This window comes from Brachionichthys hirsutus, chromosome 4 (assembly GCF_040956055.1).
Source record: "Brachionichthys hirsutus isolate HB-005 chromosome 4, CSIRO-AGI_Bhir_v1, whole genome shotgun sequence".
In the NCBI taxonomy this organism is placed as follows: domain Eukaryota; kingdom Metazoa; phylum Chordata; class Actinopteri; order Lophiiformes; family Brachionichthyidae; genus Brachionichthys; species Brachionichthys hirsutus.
Genome location: NC_090900.1, coordinates 6,210,382 through 6,226,400, shown reverse-complemented (window position 1 = coordinate 6,226,400; position 16,019 = coordinate 6,210,382). Strand labels below are relative to the sequence as shown.

Sequence of the window (16,019 nt, the reverse complement as noted above, 5' to 3'; positions counted from 1 at the left end):
TGATTTCTGGACCCCGGTGGAGGTAACTATATCATAAATTGGACATATCTACTTTTTTCAGGCTTTTGATTATCAGGGTAAGAGTCTACTGTCTATATTCATTCTCTCCTCTGTTGGATGGAAAAACGACTTCACCACCCAGTGCTCACAGTAAAATAGTGTCACAGTACATTGACTGTTTCAGAGTGGTTGCAACAACAGCTTGTGTCAGCTGCCCACCAGTGTTGGGGGAATTTGTCGTAGTTTAAAATCGCAGTGTTCATATCATTCTGGAGGGCCCCGCCCAGGTCCTTTTTTATTTCAAACCGAGAGGCATTTTCATGGAGCCATTTCCAGCCATGCAAGTGTTGGGTTTCTCTTCGTCACGTATTAAATGAATAAAGTGGCTTCCCAAGAGAGGATGCATTTTTTTATATCAAATTCCAAAGGGGCAAATGCAGCCAAGTCAATGTTTATATTAAATGTGAAAAAGTAATTTAATTCTGCGTGGACAAATGATTGTTTATTGTGCATACTTATTTCCTTAAAATACACCCAGTCCTTGGCACCGACTGCTTAGGGCCTAAGGTGGAAAGCTGCATGGCTGTTAGAGTTAATCTGTGGATAATAAGTCAATAATTTAATAATAGATATCTGACCCACATTCACAAAACCATCAGACAGAGGTGATTCTGACAATTGTAAAAATATCTGATTTAAAGTTTCACAAGAAACTTGTGTTTGGTTTCCTCTTATGCCCTCGCCTTGACTCAATATCATGACTCGGTTCAATTTCCTTTTTTACACATGGATCTCTCTCCAACGCTCGAGGCCCATGACCGTAATGAAATCAACCGTTGGCCCTCTGGTCAGCTGAGGCCGGCAGCAAAAAGGGAGTGAAAGACGGGGAATGATGAATGAAAGATGACAAATATAAAACATGAAGTGAGTCAAAGAGATGGAGGATGGATGTAGGTGTTGCAGGACTGTGCGGTTGAGCAACATGAAAGGGAAAGTGGGCCACAGCTGGGTTGAAGCTGGGGCAGCCCGCTATTAACGGAGCGTAGCGGCATCGAGCAGGGACTGTGAGGTGCACCTCAGTCTGCTCCCTGCCAACCTACGTTCATCGTTCCCTACATGGCTCACATTTTGCTTTAATAACCCTAACCTTTTCCTTTTATTTTTAAAGGTGATATCAAATACTTTTCTCAGTGAAGAATAGCTACATTTACGAAGAACATAATTTTTTTGTGACACACCTGTATAGTGTCGCATGAGGGATGCAGAGACTCTTACTGTTCACTGTTCTGTTTATTTGGGAAAAGTAATGCTAACCATGCTTTCTCATAAGATAGCAAAACTATATTGCACAGAAAGATGGAGGAAATGTTTGTATTCCATCATATTCAACTGAAAACTTGATCTTTCCCAACCTGAGCAAAGAAAGAGAGGTAATAGAAAAGCTTAATTTATCCTACCTGTCCCATCCTTTGCCGCATTTAATCAAGACATTTGCTCCTGCCGGTTCCTGCCATGGTGGTGCTTTAGGCAAGCTTGAAACGCTTTGCAGGATTTGGGCCTGATCTCAGGCTGGATTCCTCACAAAATCCCTTAGTGACACGTTAAACCTTGCTGGAACAGCAAATCTTACAAGTTCATATAAGCCGGTTAATTCAGAGTACAGCAAACACTACCTTAGGGTGAAATATATTGCACAGTGACATTGCATGGTGCCTAAAATTCATTAGTCTGGACACCCTTGTCACTTTCTTTCAATATCTAATATTTATTCCATGTTGATTATCACATAAGTCACATTTGATTAGAAGGTTTCCTTTGAAAAACAGTCTGTGATATAGGTTGCAAAATGAAGATGCTTGCAAGTCTGTTTTGTATCGATGCAGGCCAGAGCCCTGTTTCTGCACTCATTACTGTGAATTGAACTATATTTATAGTAGCATTACAAAGAATACAAGACCTATTAGAGTTGCAAGTCGATGATGAAGAAGGTGAGAAATGCTTCAGCTGCAGAATGTGCACACTTTTAAAACTATGCCATGACACACCAGTAGACGAGACCACCCTAGGGTCTGCATAAGGCTTAAGTCTTAAAGGTGTTAGAGTTAAGCTGAGTTCCTGTGAAATGTTTTGGAACCAAGTGGGCTTTTTCTTTTGTATTTCTGCAAGGTTTAACAAGTTATCGCAGTGCAGAGCAGTGGTCTCCAATGTTTTTACTGCCGTGGACGGGTTTCATGCCGGTGAAGTTCATCATGACGGGGGGGTTAAATACAAAGATGAATATGAATGTAGCCACTAAATAAAACGGACATTACATAAATAATTTATTCTTTCTTTGCCGGTACCGGTCCGTGAGGCACTTCGTTACTGGGCCGCGGGCCCGGTAGTTGGGGAACCCTTGTGCAGACAATGAACACAGGAGATTCAAATGAAGACAACAGCTTCTAACCCTGTTGCAAAACCTTTTCGTGTCTTAAAAGCAATGCATTATGGGATCAGTGGGAGTATTTGTCAAGTAAACAAACTTTGTTCATGTCAAGTAGCTCATACATTAAGCTAAATCCTGCATAAGCAGTACTAAATGGTCATTTGTCTCTCTCAGTGATCCCAATTTGAACAAGCCCGAGCAGTCGCAGCACCGGGATAGTATTATGCGTTCCATATTAGACATTTACTTTACTCACTTAAGCCTGTCATCCTCTATGAATTATTGGCCATCAAGATGGTTTCACCATTGAACTCAATCCTGTTCTTTTCTCTCCATCTGCTGCCAGCTACACTGCAATTTCCTGCCTCAAGGTCCTGTTGCAAGGTGTTATTAAGTCGGCTTCACTTTCTTTACCCTTGGGGTATCCATCTTGGGATATCTGGCGACACCCGGGTTTACACAGAGTATGTACCTTCCCTAGCCATCTTCTTCCAATGTTCTCCTTTACTGGTTGTCGGTGTGTTTGGATCCATTATATGGCCAATGTATTTAACATTAATGATACAGACCTGAGCTTTAACTGAAACTGTTGGATACTTTCATCATTAATTGCTCCAGTAATATGGCACAGTTGAGGAATTGTTTTGAATGTACAGGTATATGTGGAATTCCTATATATTCCACGCTGTGCTTTACAGTTACTTTGTAAGTCCAGTTGAGAGCTGAGATTTCTGGTGTTTCTCTTTTCTCTTTCCTCTTCTGTTCACAAATTTGTTTGGTGAGCATTTGCCCTCAATTTAGATAATTGATCCACCTGACAAGAGGCGGATTGGATGCCATGCCAAAACAGGGGTGTTAGAGTGCTCTGTTATTGTGATCCTAACATATGCATAGATGTCTCAAACTGCAAAGTAGGTTATGTCTCCACCACTTCAACACATATAGTGGTGCCTTCAATCCATTTGACAGGATGTTGATTACACAGCTTCTTGTTTGACACAAGGTGTTTTCAACAAAAGCCACTTTGTGCAGTTTATATACATGTAGTTGAATTTAATGCAAGAAAGGTAACATTTGCACGTTGGACAATTGCACCAACCAGATTTTCCATTTAACGGTATAAGAAAAGTTTAAAATAAAAAGCTAATCAGTTCAGTGAGTTCAATAGAGCTTTATGTTCGCTGTGAAACTTCCCTGTGACGACGTGTGCATTCGAAAAAATCCTGACAGCGTCTGATGGACATTTGCTTGGGTGGAGAGAATCTAGAAAGTTGGGTGCAGCAAGTCACTGATTTTTCATTCCCGCTCTGCAACATTGGTAAAATGTACGCGCTTATGGTGTTGTAAGTCACTTTGAATGGGTGAAATGGGGCAGTTCTGACTCCACCAGCATCCGCATGGGAATGCTCCAATTCTATGGGCTGTCAGTCTGATAAAAATGTTCCACTCTAGAGTGAACACTTCTTAGTTTTAACTCTATATTGGATTTAGCTCATAATGTTCACTGCTGGAGTGTAATAAATAGGTTTATTTCAGGGATGACTGTAAAGAGAGAAGCGGGATATCCACAGTGCAGTTGGAAGCAAATTTATTTAACTCCCACTATTTAATACTCATTTGTAAAATATAGTATTTATCAGCTGTTTGCAATTACCAAATCACAAACTGTTTAATTACCTCAATACAACTTATTTTAATTTATTTTTTCCTCCATTCTTACAATATGACTACTGCAGTTTTATATTGAATACCATATTTTGTTGGATATATATACTGTACCAACCAACCTTCACAGACTTTCACAACAGAAACTGAAGGTTTTCTCTGCAGATGCTTAAAGTTACATAAAACCGCCATGTTTGAATTCCAAGGTCCGCAGCCTTTAGTCTGCACAAACGCACACAGTGACAATTGCATTTGCCCCTTTATAGATTGTTTCTGTTGTTCTTCTGTTGTTGCTTGTTTCTCACATTAAAATGAACATAAAACCTCATCAAAATGACTTAGATGTAGGAGAAAGATGATGCAAATGAACACAAAATGCATCTTTTAAGTTTCTCATTCCATGATGATAATGAAGTTAATCAAAGTATTTCAAAGCCTACAATATCACCCACGTGAAAAGGAAACTGCCCCCCTAAACCTGACCCCATAACTGGTTATACCACCCTTGGGGATGACAACAACAAACATTTGCCTTAGCTGGCAAATCACACATCGATGTGGAGCAATTTTGACTCCTTCTTCTTGGCAGAATTGTTTTCATTCAGTCACATTGGAACATTTCAGAACACTGTTTAAGGCCATTCCACAGCATTTTAAACCGTTTGAAGGCCGGACTTTGACAAGACCACGCTAAAACCTTAAATTATATTTATTTTCTTTTTTAGCTAATTTGGAAAGTATCAGCTGTGCTCTGTGATAGGAGAGTGTCAGCGAGGATGAAGGGGAAGGTCTACAAGACATTGGTGAGGCCAGCCATGATGGACGGCTGAGAGACAGTGGCTCTGAGGAAAAGACAGGAGGCGGAGCTAAAAGTGGCAGAGATGAAGATGCTGAGGTTCTCCTTGGGAGTGACCAGGTTGGATAGGATTAGAAATGAGGCAATAAAAGGGACAGTGAAGGTTAAGATACATGGATGTAGTGAGGGAGGACATGAGAGTGGCTGGTGTTGGGGAGGACGATGCAAAGGACAGGGTGAAGTGGAGAAGGTCGATTTGCTGTGGCGACCCCTCACGGGAAAAGCCAAAAGTACAGTAATAGTACCAGAGCTAGACTTGTTGATGTGTTTCAGATTGTTGTCCTGGTTCATATCCATAGTGAACTTGAACCTATGGGCAGATATTCTCCCTCAGGATTTCTGGTCGATAGCAGAAATCATGGACTCCTCAATTACATCAATTTGTCCAAAGCAACAAAGGAGCCCCGATTACTTTTTGCACCGGGCCAGGTATATTTGCACACCTTTTTCCCCCCCATAATAAATAAAATCTCTATTTCAAAACTTTCTTTTATATTGACTCATGTTATCTTCGTCTGATAGTAAAAAGGAAGGGGGCAAATACTTTCTCACAGTGCTGTAGCTAAGAATGGTATCAGAATTACAGTGGTGCTGCTACTTCGGTGCACCCGAACCTGTCCAAGGCCTTGTCTTAGCATTTTATTCCAAATGTGTGAACTTCTCTGGCAGTTGCTCTTGTGACAAGTAGCAAGTCTTTCTCTGACACTTTTTCCACACTTCATCATGACTTGTTCTTGTCGGTATGCTAATCACATATGCAATTTGCTGTCAGTTGTCTTTTTATGTTTGCTCTAAACCCTTGCATGATTTGACAATCTCACACTACGTAGCAGGCCCCATGAAGCGAGAGTATAATGGATTCCTGGCAAGGGTGGACCTCCAGCTACTGGCTATTAGTAACCACTATTAGCAAAAGAAGAGTGCACATTGACACCAACAGGTGTTGGCAAAGGAGTGTCGTGCACAGCATGTTCCAGCTGTAACAAACTCCAGTGTTGAACTCACTTTAAACATTCAATCAAATTATTGTCAAATAGTCCAGAGGGATAAAAGACAAATGAATAAAGATGATTCTACATTGATTCAACATTCCCATCAGCCCTGACAAAGTCAGTTGGTCCCCAAGGGTGCTGCAGCCCCCTGATAAAAAAAAAAGAACAAAAAAAAGAGGCTGAGAATCAAGCCCCTTATTTCCAGACCCTAGCTTCAGCTGACCCTGCTGTCTAGAATAATGTCATCACGATGTATGAACTAGTATTTCAGTACCTGTTTAAATATTTCACCATTGTTAGTTGGTTGCGTTTAAAGGAAGCATCCTTATATCATCATCATGCCCCCCCCCCCTCCCCCCTCTAATCGGTCCCTTCCCACGGACAATTCACAAAGCAGTGCCACTTCAGGTGAAGTCACACTTGGGGAGATGAAGGACACTCTATATTAAGAAGATGGTATGAATAAAAAAGTTATATGTGGGATGCACTCACCATACTAAACTGTCTGTGATGAATGAGTGTCACCATGGTTACTGACACCTTGGTCATTTAGCTGTTCACTGGCAAAATGTTCAAATGCAAAATATAATAAACTTAAATGGATATATTTACGATGGCAGTGGTAGTAGTCATGCGCCTTATGCTGGTGATGACCGTTGTTGAAGATGGAATGTTTTCAGGTTGTCCCGTTCTTGTGAACGCAATATCCCAGGTCCCTTTTTTAGATTGATCACCCAATTGGATTAAAGCTGAAAGAATAACATTTTATGGTCGAAACTGAAGGATCACAGTCACAATGATCTCACAAAACAGAGTTCATTAGCTAATTAAAATTTAAATTAATCAACAGAATAAAGTGACGACACATGTGGCCAAAGATCAACTTCACCCTGAAATCTTAATTTTCTGCAAAGAAACCCTTTTTAATAATAATAATAATAATGCGTTGGTTTTATATCGCGCTTTTCTGGACACTCAAAGACGCTTTACATTATATTATTCATTCACTCCATACTTGGTGGTGGTGAAGCTACTATCGTAGCCACGGCTGCCCTGGGGCAGACTGACAGGAGCTGCCAATTTGCGCCATCGGCCCTCCTGACCACCACCACCACCGACATTCACTCCCACACAGGCAATGTGGGTGAAGTGTCTTGACCAAGGACACAACAACAGTGTACACATGTGCCAGAGTTGGTGATAGGACGACCCGCTCAACCACCTGCGCCACCTTCACTTTAATGAAATGCACCCATGGTGGAGAATTTTGAGCTGTTTTTTTATTTAAATGTTTCACTTGGCATCTTGTTATGTCTCCCTTAATAGCTCAGTAATAAATATAAAGAACATTTTTCTCATACCAGTTTACAAACTTGTCCTTGTGACTTATTTGTCCTGTGAATGCTTGACAATGAAAACAATGCTGGTCGATACATTTACGTGTAAATATTTTTCATTCCTCAGGGGCACTCAGTATTCCAAAGCATCGGCAAAGAATTAGAATTAAAGTCCAGATTAAGGTGTGTTTTTGTAGAATTACCTCTGAGAACCTCTTCTCTGCACACATACGTTTCATTACCTAAACCCCAGGCTCTGATCTGCGTCTGTCCGCCCATCGTTCTCGTGTTTTCTCAGTGTTTCCCTTTCATTACCGATCCCATCCCATCCCATCCCTCCCTCGTCTCCAGCTCTCCCAGGTCTCCTCACTTGACTCTCTCTTAATCTCCTGGGTCAAGGGGAGTAAAAGGTATAAAGCCAATTAATTGTATTGATCACATCAGAAACTCTAGTTTACAACCAAATGTTTGACATTATTCAATCTGTAATTAAAAACGGTGTAGAATGCTATAAAATGTATATTCTAGTCCAGTTGTTTTATTCTTTTAATATGCAAACAATGGAGAATATTTCTTACAACACACACATTATTGTGTCCCTTGAGAAATATCTCTGAAACCTATATATTAAATTTTTCTTCCTTTCTCCCTTCACTTGACCCGTTCCTCGTCATTGTAGTCCATGGTCAAGGGTGTATCACTTATTAGTTTAGAATCCGTTTGGCCTGTGTGCGTACCCAGCGAAACAATAGTGGATTGTTTGTGTGGTGTGTCGAGGTGTGTGAAAACACACAAATCTCTGCCACATTAGGCAGCCACAGCAGGCATTAGTCATGCGTAGGAAGACCGCTGAAGAGCCTCTAACTTATCGCTGGATAGATCGACACTATACAAATAAATAAGAAATTGGGCTCCAATCATTAGCAGCAAAGGACTCTCACTGCCTTCTGGGCAAGTTTGGTGCTACAATATTCAGACTTGCACTGTTCATCCAGTGATTTCATTCTTTCTTGCATGTGGCATAACTTTATATTAAGCAACACTAAATCATTTTTTACCAGTGGCCTATATATTCTGTATATAACAGAATATATACTTGCTTTTTAGAAGTGTTTAAAGTATCTGACATTTACTGCACACAAATCCATGTCTAAGTCGGTGTACAGATGTAGACCTTCATCCGCTTTCAGCCTCCCAACACAGTGTCCTTGAGAGCCTCTAACAGCAGTAGACGTGCATCTTGACGAGCCACCCAGCTCACAGCGGAATGATTTGTCGTTTATGCTTATATGCATATCTGTCTGTGCTTATTTGTATATTTTATGTTTAGAAGCAAAATGCATTTATGTATATCCTCCCGGGCACCCAGATAGAATATCAGTCATGCTGACATAGCCTCGAACACTCCCAAGGTGACTTTTAGCAAGCAGAAATGTCTTCCATACTTTAAGAACAATAGAGGAGCTGACAGGCTCTTCATCTTAAAATGTAATAATTTTGTGTTGTTCACAGTTTAATCAATGAAGAATTACATAAATACGTAAGTAAATATGTATTGATGCCACGCAAATGGGGCCGAAGCTACTGCTGCTCTGAGTTTTCCATAGCAAGATCATTTTAATGTAACCATGAAAGTTGGTCATCTTTTTCACAGCATATATCAAACCAGTGTACATCGCTTCTCTGGGTTCACCGATGGACTAGCAGACATGTTGGTATGCTGCATTTGTTGCAGAATGTTTTTTTTTCCAGGATAATGACGGTCTATATAATTTACAGTTGACACTTGTTAATTTTGTTTGCAGCCAACAAGAGTGGCAACCGTATTTTAGATAAGTGGCTGAAGATGAGATGAATACAATAGTTTCATCGTTAAGAAGATGAATGAATGCATGAATATGTACTCTGGATCTTTGATAATCTGAGAGATGGTTGTGAAAATGTCATACCACTCATCTGAAAATGATTATTGTGAGATACGCGGTTAAGTGATAGCTGGCAGTATTAACTTACAATGTGTGTACGTGTATTTAGTGCAGGGTCGCAGCACACAATCCTACTCGGCAAGTACACACCATCCTCGGCCCCAGTACATGACTGATAGAGGTATTACGCTGAAGGATCAATCTTTAGCCAACACATGGGACAGATATGGAGGTCTGAGTGTCTGCCGCCCATCTGTTGTAAGATGTTCTGCTTTCACACAGACGATTGACAGAAATAGAGGAACAGTGATGTGGGAGATATCTGTGCTGCTCAATGTTACACTTTCACAGTGTCTGCTTAGCAACAATCTGAAAATTCAACTCAAGCTCTGACCATTGATGTGGTTTAATTAGTCAAATCAGACTGTGCAAACCTCTTCATGGTTTTACCAAGTTGTATGTCTGCCAGAAAGTGATCAGAGTGTTTGATTGTCAAGTAAGCGTCTGCTAGAGATTCCTGTAATGGTGTACGTCTCAGGAGAGAGAGGGTCCATTTTTATATTCATCATATGAATCAGATGTGACACCCATCTATATTAATCAAAGGTCTGGGAAGGTCCTGCTGTACATGGGCTGTACTGCGAAATCAAATCGGCACAAAGACACGAAGCTGTGCTTGTTTACAATGTCGCTTTGCAGTAGAAGAACAAATAGTGAAAAATAAATAGGACGTTATCTTTCAGTCTTAAAGACAATCCTTTCTTTGGTATCACATAACATTTTTTTATTTTAGCATTTTACAAACAAGCATTCAGCATTGTGACATCTGAGTATTTTTTTATCGTGTTTTTGCATGCCAAAATATGACTGTGTTAAAATTACATTTGCTGTTTTTATCTGTATTTTCAGATACCGTACACTCGACAAAAAAAATCCCCCTCCGATGTGAGCAGTTATGTAAACATTTAATAATAAATCAATCTTGTAAAGTAGGAGGAGTGAGGGCAGCTTTCACAGCATCGCTATCGCTGTCAGTTTAATCTCCTGTTCCTTGAATGCATACCAAGTCAGTCCAATGGTAGCCTGAGGCTCCCAAAACTCCTAATCCTTAATCCAAGGTCTGGGGCAGATTAAGAGGAACCCTGGAGACTCCATCATTTCAGGGAGGCAGAGGGGGCTAAATAGATGATCGTGGGGTGTGTGGCTTGAAGGATGGGAGGATAGTTTTGAGGAAAAATAACATTTGAACAGGATGTGGAGGAAATTGCCTGTGGATGGATCGATACAGGAAAATATATGAAATATGAAAACATCCTGTCCCAATATTTGATTTAACAAAACAAAACTGAATTTGGGCTCTTTATCAGAGGAGAAAAATACACGTTCTTCCTCAAAGCCCACACAAAGGGGCAAAAGTTGGTGATCTAAAATGCGTATAGTAGTTAGTTTGTCACATAGTTTCCAGCTCCCAACGTGTGAAGCTGTTTCTTTGGCAGTTTTTAGATTGGTATTTTAGCCTACAATGAATCTGTCCATCTCTGCCAGACATCGCTTTGCATATTTCCCCTCCTATGACATAAATGTCTATCTTTTTCTCTAACATGATTGCAGACAGAATATGCGCGTTGTGGCTGGTGACCGCTGCTGACCAGTTGCGCTCTCCCTCTCTCTCTGTGTGTGTGTGTCTCTCTCTCTCTCTCTCTCTCTGATCCTCCTCTTCACCAGCCACCTTGCGTGCTGGGGCCGACGCACACCCGCATAAAGAGTGCTGAGTGTCGTTGCGCGCATCCTTGATTAATTCCTCTCCGCAAAGCCGAGCCTACATTTTGACGCAGAAAAGAAACGGGGCTTGTGGAGCTCTCTCTCTTTCATTGTATGTGCAAGAGTGACCGACACCCCTGCAGGGTTATCCTCGTCTCTCCGGGAAACTAGAAACAATTAGGAATACGGTATCTTTCCGTTCGAATGCCATGTGAGAGGGCTTTCCGTCATTTGGCATTTCTTTCTGCCTCCGCCGTCAAAAGTCGCCGCGTCCCCCCCCCCCCCCCCGTTTCCTCTGACAGAGGAGACGAAGTGAAGGAAACACAAAAAGCTGATGAAATGGAAGTTTTGGCCGTCGGCTTGGTCCGCTGAGGCTGAGGCTGCCCTGGTGATTGGTGCAGGCGGGGCGGGGGGGTGAACTGCGTCGCCGGGTCTGAGAGGCGGAATCACCTGTCATTGCAACAGGACCTGCTTCTGAAGATAAACGGTGTTTCTCCTCGCGTTACCGAAAGGTTGCATATTTCGTCGGTGACTGCGCGCCCCCCCTCCATCCCCGTCCCTGACGGCGCTTGGATGCGGCTGCCTCTCTCTGCAGTTGCGCTTCTCCCCGCGCAGCCGGAATATGATCTAATGTCGAGGGGAATTTCAACAGGGTACGCGTCTGTGGAACCGCTGCTGGTTTTCCTCCAGGGACAGTAAGAACATCTCCAGCCACGTATTACAGGGAATTTCCTTGACCGCCCTACAGATGGACTAAAAAAAAAAGAAGCAGCTCCGGGTCTCAGGATTTTAACTCAGTTCACTCTCTCTCTCTCTCTGACACACACAAAGCTGAGGTATCTTTGTTTTTTTGGAGGAAATATATCTGGACAACATGAAAGTTATCTCGGCTATGTTGCTCGTTGCCGTTTTGATGAGCCAGGAGTGGAAGTCTGCGCTCTCGGATTCAATCATCCACATCGGTGAGTTGCTGCGTTTTTTCTCCTCCTCTGGGCAATAAGGCTCTGCGCGTCTCTCAGGAAACAGATTGGAGGCTGCATGCGCCGCACTGCTGGAGTCGCAGCGTGATTTCTCATGATTGTAGATTATTGCGCTGCGAGATGTGCCGATACTTGAATGGGTGTCATGAAGAATTTTTGGCACATCTACTTTAAAGTGGGAAAAATAATAAGAAGACATATTCATCTGGTTTACATCAATAAGAACATCCTTTCAATGTAACTCTGCATTGATGTTGTTTGAGGTGGTTAATATCCTGATGAATAAATCAGTAAATTAAAGCACTCTGAATGTCACGTAAAAGGGATTCCACGGGCCTGCGTAATAACGGCCGTGGGCACGGGACTCGCACAAAACAGGTGGTTTAGGGTGGCGTGACGTTGCCTTGCGTGGTGAAAGGATTACTCTGTGTAGCAGCACATTGTGTTGTTTCCTTACGCACAATGACATTGCCACCTTCCATCAAGAGCGACTGCAGTGCGAGGAGAGAAAAAGCGCTTCGCGTCCTCACGTCTTTTCCGCCTTCCACCACCTCCGGCAAAGTGTGGCACTGTTGTGTTGAGTGTGAGTTCGACATGAGGGAGCGTATTCTTTCAGGCGATGAAGCTGCGCCTCCGGCTCCAGTGGGTGGAGGGAGAGAGAGAGAGAGGGAGGGAGAGCGACATCGTGTCTTGCAGGATGAGGACGCGAGGTGGTAGTGGGCACACATAATTGTTGCACAAGTCGGTGGCCCATGGGCGAGAGAGAGAGAGTGTGTGTGTGTGTGTGTGTGTGTGTGTGTGTGTGTGTGTGTGTGGACGACGCACACGCACACGCACACACACGCACACACACGCACACACGCAAGCCGCAGAAAGACATCTATTTAACTGGCATATTTCATCAGGCACATTATCACACGTGCACAGTAAGACGCACATTATAACCAGCCTAAGCCACTTCATTTGTCTGCCAGCTGAGGAGGACTGGTCTGTCTAATCCGCTTCAGTCCTTGTCCTCTGATTTACAGAGCTGGCATCAGGTGAATTTAGCAGCTACCTATAGACCCAATGATCTGCGCTGTGGATCAGTTCGTCCTGTTCTCTTGGCTGTAGACCACAATAATGCGCCATATCAGACTTAAAAACATGGCCAAGTAAATTAGATTTACGCAGGTCAGAAGCGATTTGCCAATCGAGCCACTTGTTGTGAAAGCTAAAACTGACAGAAGATGCAGAGATGACCAATGAGTGGCCACTGAGTGAGATCCAGACTGCAAGTGTTTTTATTATGACCATGAAGCCAATAAAATATAGATTGGCTATTTTCAACTTTTGATACTAAAGGGATTTTGAACAGACACCAGCACAGTAGAGCCCCATGGAAATCTATATATTAAAACCCACCAAAAAACTATACGGATGTGGGTATAGCAATGGAGTCCATGGATGGAAGCACGAAGGACTACTAGATGGAAAAGAGACACATCATGGAGCGAATATTAAACGGATCCATCTTCCAGCTGCAAGTATTAAAAGAGGATTTACAGTCGCAGATCGATGCTGCTATTTAGACGCCTTGCCTTTAGCAGTGGACAAATCAGCTGATGTTCGTGAAAAATACACCAGCTTTCAGTGAGCGTCAGATTTTGTGGGGAGAATAGTGTGACACAAGAGGAGATGTATACCTGGCCATAAAGAAATGCTATCACAGAGAGGAATCGACCTGAAAAACGTTGTGCCCATCATCGTTGATGGTGCTCCCTCCATGATGGGAAAAGAGGGAAAAAAGAGAGCAGTGGCTCTTTTTCTCAGAAATGAAACCATTTCAGTGCGAGAGAGACCTCATGTTGAGTTCAGGACTGATTGGAAACTTCTGGAAACTTGGGCCTCAGAGAGCACCTCCTTCTATTCATTCAGACTCCCTTCCTGGTCGGAAATGTCATCGCATTTTCACGGGAGGTTAAACGGATCTACAAGGGTGCAGATACTAGATCTCTGTGGCTCTCAGCCTATTGATCTGAGTAAATGTGGCATTGAGAGAGAAGTGAGGGAATTTGTGCTGCAGATAATACAAGAAAGTGTTTTTCCTGGACATAAAAATTTATGTTCTACATGTGTGAATCTGTGTTCTCAATACTTAACATTAATGTAACTAAATACTGTCCAGGCAATGAGCATTTAGCAGGAAAGGCCAAGGCCAGTTTTTCCAACTGAACTTTGGAAGGAGAGACGGTGATTGTGGTTGAATACAAGTTGTGGTATTTGATTTTTATTTTAGAGTAAGGAGTTTGTTCTTCCATCCTTGAATGCATTATGGAGGTACATTCAACCTAAAATAACTCTTGATCCACTTCTCTGTTGAGGATGTTTTCAAGGACTGGGTTTTTATTCATAATGCACATTTAGATATGAATAGTTGTTTGGACATTTCTTTATACATTATATCTGTGTGGAATATAGGGACTGCATTTTTCTGGTTTTCAGCAGCTTTTTTTTTTAAAAGGAGAAACAACTTCTGTGAATGACCATATGAATTTGAGTTATTGCACTAGATTTCTTTTTAATGTTTTATATAGATCTATCTGTCAAAAAAAGCACACCACCTGCTCGCTGTCTCATTTCTTTTAAGAGTGTCATCGGTCTGACTATGACTCCTTTGTTGTGAGACCTTTTTAGGTTTACTAAACTAATGCTCCTCGGCTACGCACTGAAAACCAGATTGTGGTTCTTATCTTCAGAGACGGGGTCAGGGTCCACGTAGCAATTGCACATAAAAGCATCTGGATTTCTGCTAAATGAATCACTCAATGTGTAGTGCAGTATTTGGTTTTTGAAATGACTCCTGGCCAATGATCATTCCTAGTAGAGATACTTATTCCAGAATAAAGTGGAATATCAGTCATTTGTTTAAACGAACCTCTGATGTATTCCTCAATGGGATAACTGTGGGCAATTCCTTAGTGGCCACATACAGATTGTGCTCAATGCATTCCATAAATGGACATAACCCTTTGTTCGTATTCAGCGTTAGTCTTTATCCGTCTGCCTACATCTGTGTGAACGGATAATGCAAAATATGAAGATGGATAGATGCACCGGAGTGCATTTCGTAAGACCGGTCATTCGTGAAACATTTGTCAGGGATTGTACATGCTCTCAAATCACCTCCAGTTTGCAGCATAATTCATGCAAATCCCAAATACAAAGGAGTAAACCTAGTGACATGGGTAATGAGTTTATTCCTCCTTGACCCTGTAGAGGAAACCAGAGTGGTGAGTGTTTTCCAATTAGCACAAGAGACGATGGATAATCCATGTACCTGTAGTCTAATGGTCGGTGAACGTTTTGTCAGTTTGGCACAGCTTTTTTTGAGCGGTGCATTGCTGGCTGATTTTCTTCTTGCATAAACGGTTGAATGTAAGCTTATTTGCATTTACATTAAATCTTTAACTCTCTTCTTACTTTGAATCCAAACCATTAATGATCACCCCAGCAACCTCACTCACAATCCACACATCAGTTATTCCCACACATCCACACTTTGTCAGGTAAACCAAATTATGGTTTCAAGGAAAACAACATTTACAGGAAAGAGTATTATGATTTGCTGCCATTGTTTTCTTCATTTCAGGATGTTGTAGTTTGCAAGCACAGACAATTTATATCTAGGAAGATCAGTTCATCATTCCTTCTTCTTCCAACTCAGTCAGCTCTGAACTGTGTGTGTGTGTGTGTGTCCATCATATTGACTTTGGACTGCATCAGAAAAAAAGTGCTATGCCCAGCAGGCACATCACATTGACATGTCAGAAGTAATCCCTCTTTAATCTCTTTGTTGCTGCTAAAGATGGAATGAGGGAAAGGGAGAGAAAGACGTATATCAAAGGCAGAGAAGATAAAAAAAACAGGAAGTAGAGGATGGGGATAATCCAAGTGTAATGAAAGGGAAGGTACACTGTCTTCACTTTAGCTATCTCGAATGCTAACGTACTCCACCCTGTTACCATTATTTGGCAGTGACCAGCAGCATTTCATCTTGAAATATCCAGGCATTAAATGTGACTGAGCTGCTGGGAAG

General features: G+C 41.9%; 1 protein-coding gene across 1 annotated transcript in view; it reads left to right on the top strand.

Moving 5' to 3' along the window:
• Positions 1 to 11,835: 11,835 nt before the first annotated feature.
• Positions 11,836 to 16,019, top strand: part of grid2 (glutamate receptor, ionotropic, delta 2) — a 275,340-nt gene continuing 271,156 nt past the window's right edge. Inside the window, exon 1 of the mRNA XM_068738374.1 lies at positions 11,836 to 11,923. Within this exon, the coding sequence (XP_068594475.1) occupies positions 11,836 to 11,923 (88 nt within the window). The remainder of the gene's footprint in view (positions 11,924 to 16,019) is intronic.